The 22,064-nt window shown below is 36.0% G+C and overlaps 1 protein-coding gene across 2 annotated transcripts in view; it reads right to left on the bottom strand.

The window, feature by feature from the left end:
• The window catches only part of Ly75 (lymphocyte antigen 75), a 92,464-nt gene that overhangs the window by 48,584 nt on the left and 21,816 nt on the right, over positions 1–22,064 (bottom strand). For both annotated transcript variants that reach the window (XM_076865759.2, XM_076865758.2), the window contains exons 6-13: positions 21,478–21,618; positions 18,366–18,557; positions 17,341–17,498; positions 15,868–15,978; positions 14,624–14,712; positions 14,320–14,489; positions 8,326–8,525; positions 6,813–6,955 (exon numbers count right to left, since the gene is read on the bottom strand). In XM_076865759.2, the coding sequence (XP_076721874.2) occupies positions 6,813–6,955; positions 8,326–8,525; positions 14,320–14,489; positions 14,624–14,712; positions 15,868–15,978; positions 17,341–17,498; positions 18,366–18,557; positions 21,478–21,618 (1,204 nt within the window). The remainder of the gene's footprint in view (positions 1–6,812; positions 6,956–8,325; positions 8,526–14,319; positions 14,490–14,623; positions 14,713–15,867; positions 15,979–17,340; positions 17,499–18,365; positions 18,558–21,477; positions 21,619–22,064) is intronic.

Here is a 22,064-nt window from a genome sequence, read left to right as displayed (position 1 = left end):
TGGGCAATTTAGCAAGATCTTGTCACAAAATTAAAACAAAAAAGAAGAGCTGGGGATGTAGTTTAGTAACAGAGCACTTGTCTAGCTTGTGCAAGGCCCTGGGTTCAATTCACAGTGCTGACAAAGAAAAGAAGCCTTTTGAAATAAAACTGAACCCTTAATATGGTGTAGCTATAAAAAAAGCAGCATACTTTTAAATAACTAAATTTTTTTTTTGCATGAAACACAAAAATAATTCTGCTTTAAACTTTCAAGACAAAAATGTTGTGATTTCAAAACTTTACTGCAGGGTTTTCACATTATTTATTTTCAAATACAGGCAAATACAACAATGGCATTTTAAAAAAGCATTGTCTAAACACTATCACATCTCTTTAAAAAGAACAGAACCATTTTGCTAAATTTATACTAAACAAGGTTCAAAAAATATTTTAATTTCTATTGCCCATTAAGATGAAAGTAAACAAATTTGAGTATATTTGAAGTGCCAAAGAAATATACTAGAGAGATACAATTAAACGATCACTTAAGTGATGACACATAATATTCATAAGTAGTATATTTTGATGTACGTGCTGGGCGCAATGATGACACAGAGAAGTACAAGACCTAATAATGAAGTAGTTAGGGAGACAAGATTTATATAAGAAAAGAAAATACGATAAGACCATTGATGAGAACTATCAAATAAGCTGTATAAATTTAAGTGCTACCAACGTTGAGAAGGAGAGGTCATTGTGAACTGCAGAAGCAAAGGAAACACTTTCATGAGGTTAGGAGATAGTTTTCAAAGGATGGCTAACATTTCTTTCCAGCCAAAGTCTGAAGTGTTCCATGTTCAGTATTCAGATTGGCCTAGAGAAAAACAGTTAGGCATTCCAAGGAAGAATATGTACACAATTATATGCACATTTAAGTGATCCCTTTTCTCAAACAAACTTAAGCTCTAGCCAGGGAAACAGATCTGCATAAGTAGAAGTGATAAGACTAAAAAATTTTCTGTTTCCATCCCTACATGAAAATAGTTTCTAAAATTTAAGACATCATAGGCAGACCAGTTATATTCCATATAATTGTGTGTGTGTGTGTGTGTGTGTGTGTGTGTGTGTGTGTTAGGTACTGAGACTGAACGCAATGCCTTCTACATGTTAGCCAGGTGCTGTACTACTGAGCTAATATCCCTGGCCCCATAGTACATATAATTTAATTTTCTGTTGGTACAAGGCATCAGTGGCACATGGATAAATACATATGTCTATAAGTGAGTATATGTGTATGCATACAGAATACATATATAAATATAGTATGAATAAAGATAGGTATTAAAGAAGGGGTAGGATCCAAATCTAAAAGCTATCCCTACTCTTAAGTAGGATGTGGAATATATGGAATGTACAACCACAAGACTACTGGGCAATATAACAGAAAATTTTGTAAAAATTTATAGACCTATTGAATAAAAGGCTAGAACAAACTATTTTAATTTTAATTGCTTTTTACTTTTTAATAAAATAACTGCTTTCCTTTATCTCTTTCCTTTGTTCAATATTCTTTCATAGCTTAATATCAATCAGTACTTTTTCATCATTTTAATCCCAAGTTTTTCAACTTGTTGCAATGGAATATGAAGATTGTCCTTTTTGGTTGTCAGTGTTATATTATTTTCTTTCATAGAGGACAATCACCAATTTGTGGACTTCAGATAAATCTAGGGGAGACAGAACTAAGTCAGTTTAAATTTAGTATCTATAAAAGGAATTTGCAGTTTGTGTTTTCAGTTAATCAGAGTTCTCCTAACAGCTTCCAAATGTCTCATACTGTCTGAGTTTTGGATTTCTACACTATAGATCTGGATAAGCACCACATACAGCGTAATTAAAGCCAGATGGCTTAAATAAAGAGGAGATTAAGTTTCCTTCCTCATACTTACTTGGCAATACAACTTCATTTCTCCCAAATCTTTACACAGTATATACTTGGGCCAGGGGAATTAGTGTTGGGAATTTGTTTTTCCCTAAAGTAAGCATTAGATAGTTTACCTTCTTTATGCAATCAACAGTATAGCTGGGCAGATGATCAAAGGTCAACTGCCTGGGCATTCAGGAGGTTCCCCCAAGCAGCCTTTGCAGAGGCCTGTCCCCAGATTTTCAGGGTCCTGATGCCCTCACCTATTCTCCTTTTGGCCAATGGCTGCCCCTCCTCCCACTTAAAAGCTTTTTTACTTTCAAGTTCATTTCCACATCTCAGCTGAATCTCAGAGGACAGTTTCCTAGAGAAAAAGAGTTTGCCCGATTGTCCAAAAAATATTTAATCTTCACTACTTTCTGAGACTGAACTTCATTTCAACCCAGAAATTTAGTCTTCCGTTTCATTTCCAGGGATTCACTAGTGTGTCACAAATACAGAAAATAGTAGCTACTTGTGTTTGTGTGTGTGGTCCAAAGTGGAAAGCATTTTCTGAATTATAACTTGTTCCAAGTTTGATCTGCTTTAGCTGTAGCCAGATAAAGAAAGGTAAGAATAAACTGGAAATCACATCTATCATTGCAACCTCCAATGTAGATTTCAGAAAACTGGAGGGAAAAATAGAAGTTAGGTACCTGATCATAATAGGAATCAGATCAAAATCAAACTTTCTCAATAAATTTCTTGTACTCCAGTCCAAGTATACAAACCAAGTATACAGTTTCAAGGCCTTTAGGTTAAGGAGACATTATATAAAAGGTTAATATGTGTGAGTGTGCTAAAATTCCTATTCTCAATCAAATTTCCTGTCGCATCTGGTTGCAAAGAAAAACAGTATCTCAGCCATAACCCCCAATAAATACTATTTGATGAGGGCTCTTAGTCTGCAAAGCCTTAGATTTATATCTAAATCCATTCATGCCACTTCACAGGAGGCAGTGTACACAGCAGCAATGGCATTGCAAATAAGCCTTTATTCTCTAATCCTATGACTATTTTTGCTCTACAATGGCTTTCCCTGTTGGGCTGCTATTAAGAGCTGCAAAGATCTCAGAGCCTTAATGACTTGGTGCACCATGAATCCTTTTCATTGAAATACAAATAGAGATGTGGAATTTAGATTGTGAGAAGTATAGCAGTAATCTGACTTAACTCTTTGGCATGCAATACAATTTGGGTGGGCAATGGACTTCTTGCTGAGAAAGGTCAATTCCTGCAATAAAAGCTAATGCATTCAAGGAGTAAGCTTTAGAGTCATTTTCTAATATGAATGGGTCTGTTTCCTTCTTTTCCTTTAAGCCATGGCTACATTTTTGGTTCTAGAATGTTTTCTTTCTAAGTACAGCACAGAGAAACAATCTCTTTATTAATGGAATACTTATTAAGCAGAAACACAGTCTGTTTAATATGGCATTATGTTGGCTGCTAGGATAAGACTACAAATAAAACATAATTCCTAAAGAGATTTGTTTTCTTTCCTCTGTGCTTTTCTGTTTTTTTAATTCCACATACATTATTTTTGTGATTAGAAAAAAAAAACATTAAACATAGTAATTCTGTGGACAAGCATTTTATAAAAACTACATGTATAGGAATGGAAGAAAATTGAAAGCATTTACACTAAATGTTAACTATAACTGGGAACTAGGATTTGAGGTGATTCTTATTTTCTTCATTACCCTTTTAATAGTTTCCAAATTTTACATATGAACTTGTACTAATTTTTAAATGGGAAGTGCTTAAGTGTGATTAAAAAAATAAAGAGAAGTTCATTAATTATCGTTCATATTAGTGTAAGATGAATACATTCCTAGTGTAATCCAGTCGGTAATAGAGGCTCTTAGCAGTCATTTCTATCACATGTGTTATTCCAGTGTTTTCCATTAATTGATTCCCACAAATACCTACACCTTTACTGCTTAGTACTTACCCATGACTCCCTGTACCAATTAGAGTTACTAACTCTGGATTCCAGAGTTTGTTTGCATATCAGTATTTTACTACAGATACTTTATCTAGACAGTGTGATATTGTGCAGGTCAAGCTTGAGATCTTGGGGCCATTAGGCTGCTTTGCTCAAAATTCACACTTCAGAGAAGGTCAGCAGAGTGTTAAAAAAAGCCATGCCCCACAGGTGGCCACCACAGGGATGTGTGTGATCCAAAGCTACACCTGAGGCTGTGGTAATTAGCCTCTGCTGAAAGTCAGGAAAGGGTTTATGTCAGTGAAATTAGAAGTTGCTAATCAGCATGATTTCAGAAATGAGCTCTCCTTAGTGAAATTTAAATTATTCAAGATATGGGGATTAACTAAAATATTTAGAGAGACTCTCACTCTTTATAAAAGGGTTCAAGGATCTTGGGAGACCAGTAGCTGTACCTTTAGAAAAGGCACTAAGAGCTTGATCCCTAACTGGTCCCTTGTCCAGTCACTGGGTCAAGTGATTGCGGGCCTGATGCCAACTATAATGGGAATGAGAATCTGCCATTGGTGCAGAGGTTCATTTAATAATACTTTGTCGTTAATTGTGATATGGCTACTGGTTTGAACTACTCTTCTATTTTTAATTCAGAAAGAACTTATATATTAATTGTATTCATTAACTATATCAAGTATATATATTAAGCCAGAAATGAATAAGAATTTTACCAGATGCATTTTTAGTGCCTATTAAGATGATCACATGGCTCTTGCGATTATTAACTCATTTGCTATTTGAGTTAATATGGAACAAGCACATATCATAAGGAGGTCAAGAAGTAATGAGTTAGGGACCCTGGCAAATTGAACAGTGACATCACATCTCAATGGGCCACCAGCTACTCACACTGATTCATATGCAGTGTAATATGATTCATTGCCAGTTTTTTCAATTTTTAAAGAGATGTTTTTTTATTGAAATGTCTTAATTTTGTAACACTTTGTATACCCTTTCTTCCAGGAAAAGAACATCATTACTTTGGGCTGTAGAAGTGCTAACTGGCTATTTTTAAGTCTCTTATAGCAATGTAGAATTGGATACTATTATTGAACAAATTTGTATGCTCAGACTTAATCAAAACCGACAAAGGGTCTTTTGCCAACTTGTTTTATGTTGGATTTCATCCTTGATTATTTTATTTATTTATATTTATCTATATGGGCTCCACCACAACCTATTATACATTCAATAGATGGACATATGCTTAAATTTTACTAAACATTATCTTCAAGCTTTAAAAATTTATATAATCAATGTTTCTAAATATGATTTCTAGGTAAAATGAGAAATTTACTATGCTTTCATTTTTTTCACAACTGTTTTAACTTTCTACATTCTAATTTTTATTTATATAAACAGTTAAAAACCTGGTGTTATTAAATTATTCTTATATTTCTCTTTCAAGACAGAGGATAATTTCGTTCTGTCTTTATAATTATATTTATTACAACTACTTAGACTTTGGGCTAGGTTTTAATGTTATATTATTCCTTCTGATTCTTTTATAATGAAATCCCTACTCAAGTGTTTTTGATTTTTGTATTCATCTCTTAACTGGAATTTGTCTTTGAAATTTTTTTTCCAAGAAGGTAATATGGGTGGTTAATATCAATTAATTTCTTCACAAGTGAAATTAATTGGAAACTAAAATTAATATATTATAGGCTTTTTCTGCCTCAAAACTCTTTAGATATCAGTCTTTAAATATCTTCTACATTCCAAAGAAGGCTAGTTAAACTTTTTTGTTTGTTTGTTTTGGCAAACTATTTTAATTTTTGCTGTTTTCCTTGAGATTTTTGTTAGATTCAAAATGATTGGGAAAATATAATTTACTCTGGTATACCCTAAATTTTTTTTTTTTTTTTTTAGACAGCTTTGGGTCTTTCTTCAGTTCAGAAAGTGAAAAGAGAAAAACATTTTGTGGAGTTGATGACCCTAATAACAATGATTGTGTGCAAAGCTTAGAAATTTTTTTTCCAAAACAGCATCACCTGGCTCATATTTTTCCATATTGTCCTTAAAGACATCAGGAAAATTGACAAGGAAGGCTCCTTCTACCTCAACATTAAAATCACAATGGCTATAACTTCTATGATCACTTCCAATTTTCCCTTTCTTACTGCCCTTCCTCTATGCAGGCTTCCACCAGAGCAGCTGTACTAGCTTTCTAACTAGTTGGTCTGCATCGACCTATAGAGCTACTCCCCTCTCTGTATGTATGTGTACGTATGTGTGCAATTATATGTATATGTGTATCTGTATACTTGTGTATATAGGAATATAAGTGGTATACCACTTACTTAATCTCTTCACAAATGAAGTTAATTGGGGACTAATTAACTTACTTGTTTTTTACTTATTGACTTAAACTCATTCTCTGATAAGCAAAGGAATCTCAATTTCGTATCCAAATCTTATTTTTTAGCCAAGTTGTATGATTCATTTCTCCTTGCCCACATCTGTACATTCTGTTCTCAGCACCTTGACTTGTGTTTTCACTGGCTTTTTCTATTTTACTTTTTAAAATATTACCTACCCTCCAATAATCAGCCTTCCTCATGACATTTCCCTTGATCATACCTGCCAGGAAAACTTCCTCCCTTCTCTGAATTGCCAAGGCCCCTCTTTATCTATGCTGTAGATTTTTTTTTACATACTTTTCTTAACACTGTTGTTGAACTTTACTAGAACAAAGGACAGGGACTGTGTCTCACTCATCTCTGAATGTCTCATGGTATCTTGCATATAAGAGTGCTTGATATTGCATGACTGCTAAGCACTGTTTTTTTTAAGATAATATAACATGTTAATCTGAATATTTATAAGACATCACATTTAGCACAGAAGCTCATTCTAGAAATATTACCTGAACTGCTCCCTTAACCAGTGAAGGTATTCCTTGATTTCAGTCATATGACTGAAGCTAGGCAGGTGTGCTCCAAGTGCTTGGCAGAATCTTTCAGCTTCTTCCCAGTTCCTCTTTCTCATAATTCTTTCTGCATGGAATGCCTTGACAAAATATAATGTTAATTTGGTTTTTGGCATAATCATGAAGTATTCATAGTTTTAAGTCAATTATTGTCAAAATATTATGGGACCTGAAACTGATCCTCATAATGAAGGCACAGGAAAATCTGTGTACAATGAGTCAAGAACCCTTCATGCTCTAAGTGTCAACTAAAGGCCTATAAAGATGATCACTATTGTCAGATGTATGAACTACCTCAGTCAGGCTGGTAAACTGTTCCAACAAGATACCATGTTCTAATGCATTCCCAGGACTTTGAAAGAGAAAATGAACCAGTAGTCAAGGATGTAAAGGGTACATAAGGAAGCTCTGGGAGAAAAATTCTGCAAAGAAGTATGCTAACAATATAATGTCGAACGCAAGCCACTAATAGCTACATAAGAAGAGGACTATTTTCAGATCAGGAAGTAGCAAATAAAAGTCTGTACTGATGTGTGAACTTTGACAGAAGGCAACAAAACAAAACCTGCCACTGTGGACTGTTTCCTTGTTGTCTAATGATTAATTTTAAGTCAAAGAAATCATTATTTCAAAAAAGAAGAGAAAATGCACTGGTAGGCCAATTATTGGTCCCAATTCTTCTGTTCCTTATGATATAATGACACATTCTTATCATGGCCTCTTCGGGGTGGAGTAGACTTCTCTGTACTTTGATGTAGCTTTCTGTGATTAATGAGCAGAGGCCTGAGATGTGCTTATATGGTTAGGCTTGCCTTCTTGGGCTCCAGTGATTTGCCACAAGAAACAATCTCCTGAGAGAGGCTGCCCATTCAGCTTGAGCCCTAGAGTGAGGAGCAATAGGCCCCAAGTCATCATAGGGAGTCCCACATAGCTGACCTGCAGCTGGAAATAGAGTTGACCATTCAAACTAGATCAGTCAAACTCTAGCTGACCACAAGATTTATGAACCTGAGACTAAACACTGTCATTGCTACTAAGATTTGGGGTGGTATCTAATGGTTGGTTTGTGAAACTGACTGACTGACTGAATGACCCATTTTTTTTTTCCCATAATGAGAAGGGATGAACCTCTTTATTTGACAAGAAGTAGAGGGATACGAGAATCACAAGCATTGCATCAGCATGGTGGCAGCCCACCGACTCTCAGGAGGAGAGAAGCCAGGCAGAGGGCCAGTTCTGGCTCTGGCCCTACTCTTTTGGGGAGGACATGTACAGAGTGTGGGACTGAAACACCTGATACCAAAGTTTCCAAATGTCCTGCCAAGGACTCTATGCTCTCAAATACTTTTTTAGGTTATATGTCTATGGCAAGGAACATAATTTGCACAAAGACATGAACTAGGATAGTGTAGAGACGCCACTGAAGGACTGGGTGAGAATGCCGCTTTACCTTGTAACAAGAAACACCGGAGGGGAAACCATGCCAGCCTTCAGGACAAGGGCCATCAGGCTTGGGGACTGCTTTTTCAGGCTCCAGGGGTCCACTTATTTTCTTGCAAATTGAAAGTGCTCTGAAGCTTCTGCAGTCCTTCACCACCCACTTGCCAAGAAACTTTCCAGTTGACATAGCCACGCACCCACCTGGAGACGCTAGGGTTGAATGGGAAGGTTTAATTAAAACTTTAAAGTCCAAACATTTTCTATCATGTTTTTCTTCTCTTTATTTGAGCCAAGGTAGGGAGAAAAAATAAGAAAAAAACAATGGAGGAAAAAGAGGAAAGAAAAATATTGTTCGGAATAATGAGTATGATGGATGATAATGGTGGTGGTAGGTATTATAGAGAAATATTGACTCCCAATCAGATACCACTCTAGGGATTAAGCTCATTAATTCATTTTTTTTTTTTTTTTTGGTTACTGGGGATTGAAAACTCAAGGGCACTTGGCCACTGACCCACATCTTCAGGCCTATTTTGTATTTTATTTAGAGACAGGGTCTCACTGAGTTGCTTAGCACCTTACCATTGCTGAAGATGGCTTTGAACTTGCGATCCTCCTGCCTCGGCCCCCCAAGCTGCTGGTATTACAGGCCTGCACCACTGCACCCAGCCTAATTAACTCTGACAACAAACCAGAGGGTGGATTCTAGCCACAACTGAGGTAAGTGAGGATGAAGTGACTTGTCCAAGGTCACTCTATTAGTAAGCAGCTGACCCAAAGCAATCTGCTTCCAAGGTGGTATCCCAAACCACTATGCTGCAGGGAAATGGTTCCAATTCGCTTAAAAAACTTTGAGCAGTTTCTAAGCAATTCAATTCACTTCAAAATAAAACCTTGTCAGATTCAGATCCAAAGGAAGGGTGAGGACAATAAAGACAGAAGGAGGTATGTGGAAACATATTTGTTTACTATTTATCTTATGACAGTCATAATTTTATTTGTTCATAACAACATTAAAAGATAGTTTATTTGGAATGGAACCACCATTTGACCTAGTCATTTGACCCACTCCCAAAGGATTTAAAATCAGCATACTAAAGTGGTGCAGCCACATCAATGTTTACAGCAGCTTGATTCACAATTGCTAAATTATGGAACCAACCTAGGTGCCCTTCAACAGATGAATGGATAAAGAAACCATGGCATATATACACAAAGGAATATTACTTGGCCATAAATAAAAATTAAATTATGGTATTATGGTATTAATACCATAATATTGGTATTAATTATTATTATTTGTAAATGGATGGAACTGGAGAACATTATGCTAAGCAGAAAAAGCCAATTCCAAAGAACCAAAGGTTGAATGTTTTCTCTGACAAGCACAGCTTATTCATAGTAAGGAGACAGTCATGGGTGGACTAGACAGAGGGAAGTGGGGTGGGGTGGGGCATAGGGATACGAATGATAGTGGAATGAATTGGACATTATTACCCTATGTGCATTTATGATTACATGACCTGTGTAACTCTACATCATGTACAATCAGATGAATGAGCAGTTAATACTCCATTTATGTATGATTTATCAAAATACATTCTACTGTCATGTATAACTAATTAGAACAAATTTTAAAATTTTTTTTAAAAAGGTAGTTCGTATTACCAGATTTTTTTTTTTTTTGTGTGTGTGTGTGTGTTGTGGGGGGTACTAAGGCTTGAACCCAGGGCCTTGCACATGCTAGACACGTGCCCTACCACTGAGCCACATTCCCAGCCCTCAGATCTACTTTTCGAATGAAGACTAAATTACTTGACCCTAGTCATAGAAAGTGAGAGGAAAAGTTGAAATTTGAACTCAGATTTGTCTGGCAAAATGTTACGCTATACTTCCTTTCCATTATAGCATGATGTTGGTGGTCATGACCATGTGTCACCAATTTTGAGGACAGTCCCAATTTCAAGTATTATTTTAATTATAAGTTTACATGATCCAATTTCAATGTTATGAAAAATAGCTTAATTATAATTCTGCCTGAAATGAACAGAATACAAGAAGAGTCACATACACTGAAAGGAACAAGAATGACTTCTATCCCACCAAACAGAGAAGCTACATGGTCTCGTATTTACCTATAGGCAACAAGAGGAACAAGGAACTCAGAAAAATAACACCACACCACCCAGGATGGGTGTGCTGCTTCTTCCCTGTTCTGCCCACCTATCTACCTAATGGAAGTTTTTCTGACCACACAGCGAAGGACACCATGGTGGTGGTTGCTTCTTGAGCCCTCTCAAACCACTGAAGCTTATCAAGGATGAATGTGACATTTATTCTAAAGTGGCCGCGTCTGTATTAAAGAAATCTATGTTTTACCTGCTAGAATATTTCTAATTTAAGTGAGATTTAACCAAGTTTGATGTCTGTATCCTCTGACTTTTGTAAGTAAATAAATGATTTTGTTAATATTAACAATACTCACATTGATGGTCATGACCATGTGTCACAAATTTTGTGGGAATTCTCCATGCTCCAGTTTCCTGGTTTTGAAAAATGGTCTCATTGGGATTTTAATAGGAATTGCATTAAATCTGTATAATGCTTTTGGTAGTATGGCCATTTTGACTATAAATTCTGCCTATTCAGGAGCGGGAGTCCTTTCAATTTTCTGAGGTTTTCTTCAATTTCTTTCTTTACTGTTCTGTAGTTTTCATTGTATAGGTCTTTCACCTCTTTTGTTAGATTGATTCCCAGGTATTTTATACTTTTTGAGGCTATTGTGAATGGGAGTCATTTTCCTAATTTCTCTTTCAGTGGATTCATCACTGATGTATAGGAATGAGTTTGATTTATGGGTGTGGATTTTATATCCTGCTACTTTGCTGAATTCATTTATTAGTTCTAGAAGTTTTCTGGTGGAAATTTTTGGATCTTCTAGATATAAAATCATGTCATCAGCAAACAGTGATAGTTTGAGTTCTTCTTTACCTATTTGTATACCTTTAATTTCTTTCGTCTGCTCTAATTGCTCTGGCCAGTGTTTCAAGAACTATGTTAAATAGAAGTGGTGAAAGAGAACATCCCTGTCTTGTTCTAGTTTTTAGAAGAAATGCTTTCAATTTTTCTCCATTTAGAATGCTGTTGGCCTCGGGCTTAGCATAGACAGCTTTTATAATGTTAAGATATGTTCCTGTTAACTCTAGTTTTTCTAGTGTTTTAAACATGAACGGGTGCTGTATTTTGTCAAATGCTTTTTCTGAATCTAATGAGATGATCATATGGTTCTTCTCTTTAAGCCTATTTATGTGATGAATTACATTTATTGATTTCTGTATGTTGAACCAACCTTACATCCTGGGATGAACCCCACTTGATCGTGGTGCACTATCTTTTTTATATGTTTTTGTATGCAATTTGCCAGAATTTTATTGAGGAATTTTTGCATCTATGTTCATTAGAGATTTGGTCTGAAGTTTTCTTTCTTTGATGTGTCTTTTCCTGGTTTTGGAACCAGGGTGATATTGGCCTCATAGAATGAGTTTGGAAGTGCTACCTCTTTTTCTATTTCCTGAAATAAATTGAAGAGTATTGGAATTAGTTCTTTTTTAAAGGTCTTATAGAACTCGGCTGTGTATTCATCTGGTCCTGTGCTTCTCTAGGTTGGTAGAGGGCATCTTTAATTTTATCACTTGAAATTGAACTGTTTAAATTGTGTATATCATCCTGATTCAATCTGGGAAAATCATATGGCTCTAGAAATTTGCCAATGCCTTCAATATTTTCTATTTTTTTTTTGAGTAAGAATTGAAAGACCTCTAGAACAAAAAGTATAGAACACTAAAGAAAGAAATTAAAGAAGACCTTAGAAGATGAAAAGATCTTCCTTGTTCTTGGATAGACAGAATTAATATTATCAAAATGACCATACTACCAAAAGCACTACAGATTTAATGCAATTCTAATCAAAATCTCAATGACATTCCTAATAGAAATAGAAAGAGCAATCATAAAATTCATCTGGAAAAATAAGAGACCCAGAATAACTAAAGCAATCCTTAGCAGAAAGAGTGAAGCAGGTGGCATCACTTTTTCCAGACCTTAAACTATATTACAAAGCAATAGTAAAAAAAAATTGCATGGTATTGGCACAAAAACAGACTGGTAGATAAATGGTACAGAATAGAGGACACAGAGACTAACCCACATAATTACAGTTATCTTATATTAGACAAAGGTGCCAAAAACATACATTGTAGAAAAGATAGCCTCTTCAACAAATGGTGCTGGGAGAACTGGAAACATATATGCAACAAAATGAAATTAAACCCTTCTCTCTCACCATGTACAAAACTCAACTCAAAGTGGATCAAGGACCTAGGAATTAAACCAGAGATCTGGCATCTAACAGAAGAAAAAGTGGGCCCCAATCTCCATCATATCAGATTAGGCCCCTACTTCCTTAATAAGACTCCTATAGTGCAAGAATTAAAATAAAAAATTAATAAATGGGATGGATTCAAACTAAAAAGCTTCTTCTCAGGAAAAAAAAAAAAAAACAATCAGTGAGGTGAATAGAGAGCCTATATCTTGGGAGCAAATTTTTACCACTTGCACATCAGATAGAGCACTAATCTCTAGGCTATATGAAGAACTCAAAAAGCTAAACACCAAAATAATAAATAACCCAATAATAAATAACCAACTTATTGAAGTGGGTTATTGAACAGACACTTCTCAGAATGTGATATACAATAAATATACAAATATATGAAAAAATGTTCAACATCTCTAGCTATTAGAGAAATGCAAATGAAAACTTCTCTGAGATTTCATTTCACTCCAGTCAGAATGGCAGCTTTTAAGAATACAAACAATAATAAGTGTTGGTGAGGATGTGGAGAAAAAGGCACACTCATATATTGCGGATGGGACTACAAAACGGTGCAGCCAATATGGAAAGCAATATGGAGATTCCTTGAAAAACTTAGAACTACCATTTGACCCAGCTATCCCACTCCTCGATCTACTCAAAAACAGCATACTACAGGGACTACGTCAGTGTTTATTGCAGCACAATTCACAATAGCTAAACTGTGGAACCAACCTAGATGCCCATCAGTAGATGAATGGATAAAATAAAATGTGATATATATATATACATATACACACACACACACACACACACACATACATATATACATACACAATGGAATATTACTCAGCAATAAAAGAGAATAGAATCATGGCATTTGCAGGTAAATGGATGGAGTTGGAGAATATAATGCTAAGAGAAGTTAACAAATCCCCCCAAAATAAATGCCGAATGTTTTCTCTGTTATAAGGAGGCTAATTCATAGTCGGGTTAGGAGGGGAAGTATGGGAAGATTAGACAAACTCTAGATAAGGCAAAGGGGAGGGAGGGAAAGGGAGGGGGCAAGGGGTGTAAAAAAGATGGTGGAATGTGATGGTCATCATTACCTTAAGTACATGTATGAAGACATGAATGGTTTGAATATACTTTGTACAAAACCAGAGATAAGAAAAATTATGATCTATATGTGTAGCATGAATTGTTATGTGTTCTGCTGTTATATACAACAAATTAGAATTAAAAAAATAAATAAAAACTATGTGCAATACAGTCTCTTCTTTATTCTTACTCTCTAAGAATAACAAATAAACATGCAGTTTTGGAGAGTGAAGTTAAGCAAAGAGATGAAAATGTGAAGTGCTTCACAATGATGCTTCTAGATTCTGTTTGAATCTTACATAGAAAAGATAAAACAAAAACAAAACCCTCACACTGGTGGTTCTATCTCTGAGTTGTTAGATGATGGTTTTGGAGACCTGAGTTTTCTTACTTCTTTAATTGGATCATTTCATAGTTGCCGGTTCTGAGATCATCAATCCCCCCACATTCCAAACACAAATGAAGAACACTTGGGAGGGATGCTATTTCACTACTCACTAATTCTACTACTTTTCATTCTCAGACACTTACCTGGTTCAAGAAAATTCCAGTTGGAAAATGTCACAGCTTGCTTTATTCCACCAGCAGTTGCCCAACTGTATTCTCCACGGGAGTCTACATCTCTCAGGCCAGTCCAGAAGTATTTTCTGAGAGACTTATCATACTTTTTCATCATATCATTTAGGTATTCTTGCTCAAATCTATAAAAGAAGAACCACTTTGGCAAATGTTTCACAATCACTGAATTAAAGATGCCCCATTTTCTCAGGAAGATTGTTTAGTGTAAGAACTCAGAGATAAAAGTTTACTAGTACAGGTTTACTGATGGTCACACCTGTTAGTGATAGTCAGATTGCAGTTTGTTCCAAAAGGGACCTCATCCTTGTAAATCTTGTAACAGGTTTCTCCATGTCTCTTCCAGCCCTAAATCAGAGGAGAAATAGCATCACATTGCTTCCTGGACTTGATGGTGTCCCCATCTGACAATCAAGTTCTGCTACATTGATAACATTTACAAGTTTGCAAACTGAGGACATGGCCAGTGAAGTCATACATGATGAGGGTGGCTTGCAACTTCATAAATGACCTCTGTAAGACTGTGCCAGACAGAAGGTGTGGCATAATCCTCTTTACCCCTAGGGCCTGGCCTACCATAAAACAATTGTTGGATTTTTAAAAATAAGTCTCAGTGGCAGAGCAGCAAGGGCTATAGTCAGCATAAAGTGGATACTGTTACTGAAGGGAAAGCAAGGAACTAGAGATGGGTAAGCAAGAAATGAAAGACGGAGACCAGTTCATTTGTCAGAGCTGACCAATAAAGGCCATCTCTCTATAAGAGAGGGGGCAAAACAGAAAAAAAAAATTGTTGGTTGGATTATTATTATTTTTGAACTCAGGGACACCACATCCCCAGTTCTACTTTGTATTTTATTTAGAGACAGGGTCTCACTGAGTTACTTATCACCTCACTTTTGCTGAGGCTGGCTTTGAACTTGCAATTTTCCTGCCTCAGCCTCCAGAGTTGCTGGGATTACAGGCGTGTGCCACCCACCCAGCATTTGCATCATTTTTGAACAGGAATAATATCAATAGAGGAAGTAAAGATATCAGTATTTAAAAAATTTATAGTTATATATAGACAGAATGCCTTTATTTTATTTGTTTATTTTTACATGGTACTAAGGCTTGAACCCAGTGCCTCACACATGCTAGGCAGCTGCTCTGTCACTTAGCCCCAGCCCAGGATATTAATATGAAGGATAGTAATCAATCACTTTTTATTTTTTTGTGGCATTGGGGATTGAACCCAGTGCCTTGGGCATTCGAGGCAAGCACTCTACCAACTGAGCTATATCCCTAATTGTTCACATTTTTATAGAAATCCACAAAAGAATGTCTTGTTTCATTGTGTGAGAACACCAATGTGTTATGACTCCTGTCATCTGGCTTGCTGTAATGTAAATGAACAGAAGCTATTGTCTCTTCTATTTTGCAAATTCAAATTGTTAAGGTCTCAACTACCATCTCTAACCAAGAAGTTGTAATTCTGCTTAAGCAAAATTAAGGGATTTTACATACCTCATCTGGAGGACACATCTTATCAGATCTTGAGTCATTCATTTTTTGTCCTTTTTTCTTACATATATATTTAAGTTTCTCTTCACATGATTGGACTTTCCAGTAACCTAGCTTTTAAAAACAAAGAGAGAGATAAACATATTTGCTCGTGAAAGAAATTATTTGCCACACATTTAGAACTGAATCCACAAAGAGAAGGTTTGGTTCTCAGCCTTTTATCTCTCAGCATTGTCTCCTGGTCACAGTGTGGATGAGTTTCATTCTCCTAAAGGCTTGACAATAAAACCACCAAAGGACACTTGGCCTAGAGTAAAAGTGAGAAGAACTTCTCCACAAACAGTTCCAGCACTCTATTCTTCCTTCCTATGACATGGCTGAAGTCTGTGCAAGGTTCAATTTGCGTGGCACATCGGCTAAGTCCCAGACTCAGTTTCCTCAGATACATGATGATGGTGGTCCAAGAGCTAGTCTTCAAGAATTCTAGAATCAGAAGTTTCTTTCAAGTCTAATTCAGTCTACACTTCAACATTGTCTCTTTCAAGTATGCCACTTAAAATTAATTTTGCCTAATTGAGCAAGTTACTTTGCTTTCTTGAAGTTAGACTTTAACAGATGAGTTGTGCTGAGGACTGGTTTTGAACACCAGAATGCTGTCTAGGTATGCCTTCTGTTCACTTTTGCTAATGCCACCTCACTTCCATTTTTGATACTCTTGTAAAGACGTCTTGGATATTCTTTAAAATACAGTACCAGATGTGACATCTTTCCAAATATATCTTTACTACTAAAACACTTCTGAACAAAGCATTTATTGCTTCCACTTAAGTCTCTCTAGATGGCTGGGTGACACGTCATAATCAATTACACACTTTTCTGCAGGAAAGTGATTTAAACAAAAATGCAGAGGTACGTATATCCTTTCTGAAGTCACAGTCTGTTTTAAGTGCTTAACTAAAGTATGTTCAATAAATATTTAGGCAATCCACAGGAGTAAGATGTTTTTATGAATAAGTTTAGTCCTTTTAAAATAAAAATATATTAAAAATTTTGTTGAAATTTTACTTAAAATCAAAATATTAAAAAAGTGTTTTTCATGTCATCCTCAAACCAGAACTGATATGAAATTTGACCTGAACACAAAAAGATGGGACTTTTCAGGTTAAATTGTGGCTACCTGCGAAATATGACACTGATGGCTGAAAGGCTGATAGAGACCCTGATCTGGGAGACAGCAGGTTATGAGAGCCACTCTGGCACAGAATCTGAGTTACACAGAGTCTCTAGATCTGCTTCAGGTCAGAACAGACATTGTCAGAAAGTGGATTGACTGCTTTTATTTACCAAGAAAGATAGTCTATAAACCTCTCACCTTTTATTTTCTTAGCTCAAACACAAATACCATAATCAAAGGAATCTTAATATTATTATTACATATAACAGTAAGACGATAAAGACACCACAGAGGTCTCCTACCTTTCCTAAACAGGAAACACAGTTGGGAGTCTTATTGTAGGGTATGTTTGGCTCATTCTCATTCCAGTATGTTAGCGTGACTTCAGTACCATCTGACCACTGAAACAAAGTTGGTCTATTGATGTTCCTAAGTCCCGTCCATATTTCTTCTTTGGCATCTAAAAGAAAAATGCTTTGTTTGGCTTTACTAGACTACATTCTTGAATATGTATATTGCTACTGATTTTTATATTCTGATATAAGTTTTAAGAGCCTTTATGGTACTGTTAAATAGCCTATTAAAATTTCAATGAGGCAGGGCTGGGGTTGTGGATCACTGGTAGAGCAGTCGCCTAGCACGTGCCCTGGGTTCGATCCTCAGCACCACATAAAAATAAGTAAATAAAATAAAGATATTGTGTCCAATTATAACTAAAAAAATAGATATTTTTTAAAATTTCAATGAGGCACAATATCTTTTATTTATTTTTATGTGTTGCTGAGGATTGAACCCAGTGCCTCACAGTGTGAGGCAAGTGCTCTACCACTGAGCTACAAGCCAGCCCTACTAGCTACTATTATTAGAGAATCCTAGGCAGAAGGTATGGTAACAGCAGTCTGTTATAGCTGTGTCTACCAAAAAATTAGCTTCCAAAAAATTACAAAAGTAAAATAATCATCACTTAGGTTTTTGGAAGAAATGAAATAGAATTTAGTTTATATGAGAAGAGAGAGATTATTCAATCAACCTTTCACTGCTATTAGTAGCCACTAGGGCATATGTGACTATATAAACCAAAATGTAATAAAATTAAATAAAAAGAATAATTCAGTTCCTCAGTTTCCCAAGCTACATTTCAAGTGCTCAAAAGCCATGTTGACTGGTAGTTAATGTATTGGACAGCGCAGACTACAACACAGTTCCATCCAACAGAAAAGCCTGTGGACAGGGTCGTTGTAAGATTTCATTCCCACCAAGAGTCTGAAAGCAGGGATATCTTATAATGTTTAAGCCTCTAAAATAGGGTATTAAAAAAAAAACTTACCCCTATTATGGAATTTTGTGACAATCACCTCCACATCTGCTAAAGAATGAATGTTGATTAGGTCACTACTGAAGGCATTGCATTTCTTATGTGCCTCATCCCAGGAACCAGTTTCATTTACCAGCAGATAGCAAAATCCATTATTTGGCAGCCAGCCTTCTTCACAGCGGGTATGTGAATATGTCCAAACATCTGGGAGAAAAGCAGCAATTTATATTCCAGGAAAGCTATATCTATTTTGAATCAACAACATTACAAAATTTTCTGTTTTGAATCATGAGGCTTCTGGAAAATTGGGCAATGTGATGACAGATCCTTGAGTAATATGAATTTATGTTGTACCGAATATATACCTGGTGTCATAAGAATTCCTGCAGGGATTCAGATAATGAATCATTATTACCATTACATGATGTGACTGTAATGTGACAGAAATATGCTGTGTGGGTGGGGATAGATTATTTAAGGGTATAGACACAATCAAAGGAGATATTGCCCTTAGTCCTAAAAGAGAGAAGAAAAATGTAGGTTAAGCCAGTTGCTTGAATCTTTTTCTGGTTCTGGGATTTGTTAGGTTCCCTTCCAGTCTCTGCTGTTGTAAAGATTAGCATGAGCTCAAGTCTTCTTTTCTTGTATGGCCACCTTAGTAAGGGAATATGCATTAAAGCTCACTTTTGACCAAAGGACAGGCAGAGATTTCAGGAACAGAATGAGACATGTGCTCACTTCACACCCAAGAGACAGTAGCAATGGAAGGAAAGAGCAAATGACATCTCTGGACCTCTTCTTTCCTCCCTCTGTTAGACCAATGGTCCTTATAGAATGTGATTCTTTGTTTTGCCTGTGTTAAAACTCACAAGTAAAGGTCTAGTATTTCTGGAGAAAAAGAGTCAGGTATAAAGCCATACAAGATACTTCTATCCTTGTTAACAAAACTAGAAAGTAGCTGGTTACTCAGACTTCACCTTCCACTTGGAAGGTTTACTGAAAGAAAACACAGCATCTTAAGAGGTTTTACTAAAGGATAAAAATTCAGGTTCAACTAGCCTCTCATAATTACAAGATAACTCAATTAACTTTAAGGTTCTGAATAGTGTTCATTTATTACTACTGTGTTTTACAGTTACTATAAAAGAACAGATGGAAAAATCACACATAATTGAACTTAAAACAATCATTTTCATATTCTAGTCTTTGTCTCTATGAATACATATTTTTACAAGATTAAAATGATAAGTAGGCATATCATTTTATTCTGCTTTTTCTATTTCCTGCTGGCACAATTATAATGAATGCATATTATTCAATCATGTGAAAACATCATGATTTACTTAATAAGTGCTACTTTGAGATATTTACTTAATCTAACATCAGTTGCTCTAGCTTATTTTCATTTGTGCTGGCTTCTCTATTATGCTTTTTGTTGTATGGATTATATTTGGTTTATATTAACTTGGAAGATAAATATTCATTCCCCTTATTATCTTAAAACATTTCCCTATATTCTTTATTTCTTTTTTGGTACTGGGGATTGAACTCAGGGGCACTCTACCACTGAGACATATTCCCAGCCCTATTTTGTATTTTATTTAGAGAACAGGGTCTCACTGAGTTGCTTAGCACATTGCCGTTGCTGAGTCTGGCTTTAAACTCAAGATTCTCCTGTCTCAGTCTCCTGAGCCTCTGGGATTACAGGTAGGCTTGCCACCACACCCAGCTGGGATATTCTTGATAGGAAGTGTATTTTTTTTCCCCTCAAAAAAAAAAAGCTCAATGCTCCTTTTTGGATGACAAGAAATTTGATTGTTTTTTTTTTTCCCCTTCCCACATAATTCCTTAAAGCAGGACATTTAAAAATTCCCTTTTCCCCCTCCCAGTTTTGAATCTGAGTTTTTCTCATTCAGTGAAGAATTAATCAAATTTCAGGTATACACTGGGCCTGGTGCTCAACAATCCAAGGTACTCTTCTTTATTCTTGTAAATACTCCTCAAACCTCCATTCCTCAAAAACTTCAGCTGGTCTCCTGTCTCTTTCCTCACACTTCCCTGAACAATCCCCTCATTGTAGATACTTTGTCCTGCACTTCTCATTTTACTGGGTTCTTTCAATTCAAAGACCTAAAGAACCAGCCTGGCATAGAAGGATAGAGGAGGTCTGGGTGTTGTGAGGCAGGGGCTGGGAGAGCCTGGGGGTATCCTATGTCCACAGGTCTTGATTTTTCACAGAGGCATGCAATATATAAGGCCTGTCCCCATAGCAGTGGCTCTCAGACTTGAGCATGCAGGGTCACCTGGAGGGCTTCTTAAAACACAGATTCCCAGGGGTTGGGGTTATTGCTCAGTGGTAGAGTGCTTGCCTAGCATGGGTGAGGGCCTGGGTTCAATCCTCAGCACCACATAAAGATAAATAAATAAAGATATTGTGTCCAACTAAAACTAAAAAATATTTAAAAACAAAACAAAACAAAAACATAGATTCCTAGACCCCATGCCTACAGTTTCTGATTCAGTAAATCTGGGTAAGCCCTGGCAATCTGTATTTCTAATGGCACAGGTGATGCCATTGTGCTTGGTCTGGGCACCACATTTGAGAACTACTGCTCTAGAGGAACAAGAGTGATCCGTGAGCAGAAATACATTTCCTATCAAGAATATCCCAGCTGGGTGTGGTGGCAAGCATACCTGTAATCCCAGAGGCTCAGGAGACTGAGACAGGAGAATCTTGAGTTTAAAGCCAGACTCAGCAACGGCAATGTGCTGAGCAACTCAGAGAGACCCTGTTCTCTAAATAAAAGACAAAATAGGGCTGGGACTATGTCTCAGTGGTAGAGTGCCCCTGAGTTCAATCCCCAGTACCAAAAAAGAAAAATAAATACCTCTGCCATCTAATGGGCATATACATATTTTTATTTGATATTCTTCATTGCCTCAACTACAAATTTTTTCATATGCAGTTGGTAATATCTAATGATAGGGTCAAAAATTAAATACTTTCCTATATTGGCAGTATCAGATGAAGGGAAGGTGGAGATAAGTATCTGAGATGGATTTCACTTGACCTCACAAAATTGTAGCTTTAAGATTTATTTGTAAGAGCAACTGAGGAAGATACCTGTTAACTCCACAGTATTATTTAATGGTTTCTTGCAGACGTATGATAGTTGAGCTTCACAGGAAATACTCTGCCACAGACCAGACTCGGCATCCATTCCGGCACAGCTTGATCCACCTATTATTTGTGCCTTTGGCATATCTTAAAAAGTAGGATTTTCAAAGAGTTAGAAGACAAGGTTAGAATCGGGGTGGTGGTTAGAAAAAATATTTCACATTACATTTTCTGCCTTTATGAGAACTCATCATTTAGTTAAAATTTTAATTAAATTGAATTGTATAAAATGGATATTAATGTATACAATTTTTCCTTCTTTTAAAATACAAGTGGGGGGGTGGATATTCTAACATATTATAGCTAATTTAAAACATAAAAATAAAAACCAAACTTATCCCTAAGAATAAAAATTTTTGCCATATATCTTGTGGCTGATAATCTCTAATAAATATTTATTGCTAATCTACATTTATTATATGATGAAAATATTAATCTATGATTTTGTAATGCCTTTAAGACCTTAAATTAAAAATTTAAAAAAATAAATTAAGGATTGGGTGTAACTCAATGATAGAATGCTTGCCTAGCAT

The sequence above is a fragment of the Callospermophilus lateralis genome, chromosome 9 (genome assembly GCF_048772815.1).
Source record: "Callospermophilus lateralis isolate mCalLat2 chromosome 9, mCalLat2.hap1, whole genome shotgun sequence".
Lineage (NCBI taxonomy): Eukaryota > Metazoa > Chordata > Mammalia > Rodentia > Sciuridae > Callospermophilus > Callospermophilus lateralis.
The sequence above is the reverse complement of the archived record's forward strand: the minus strand, read 5'-3'. Positions and strand labels throughout refer to the sequence as shown.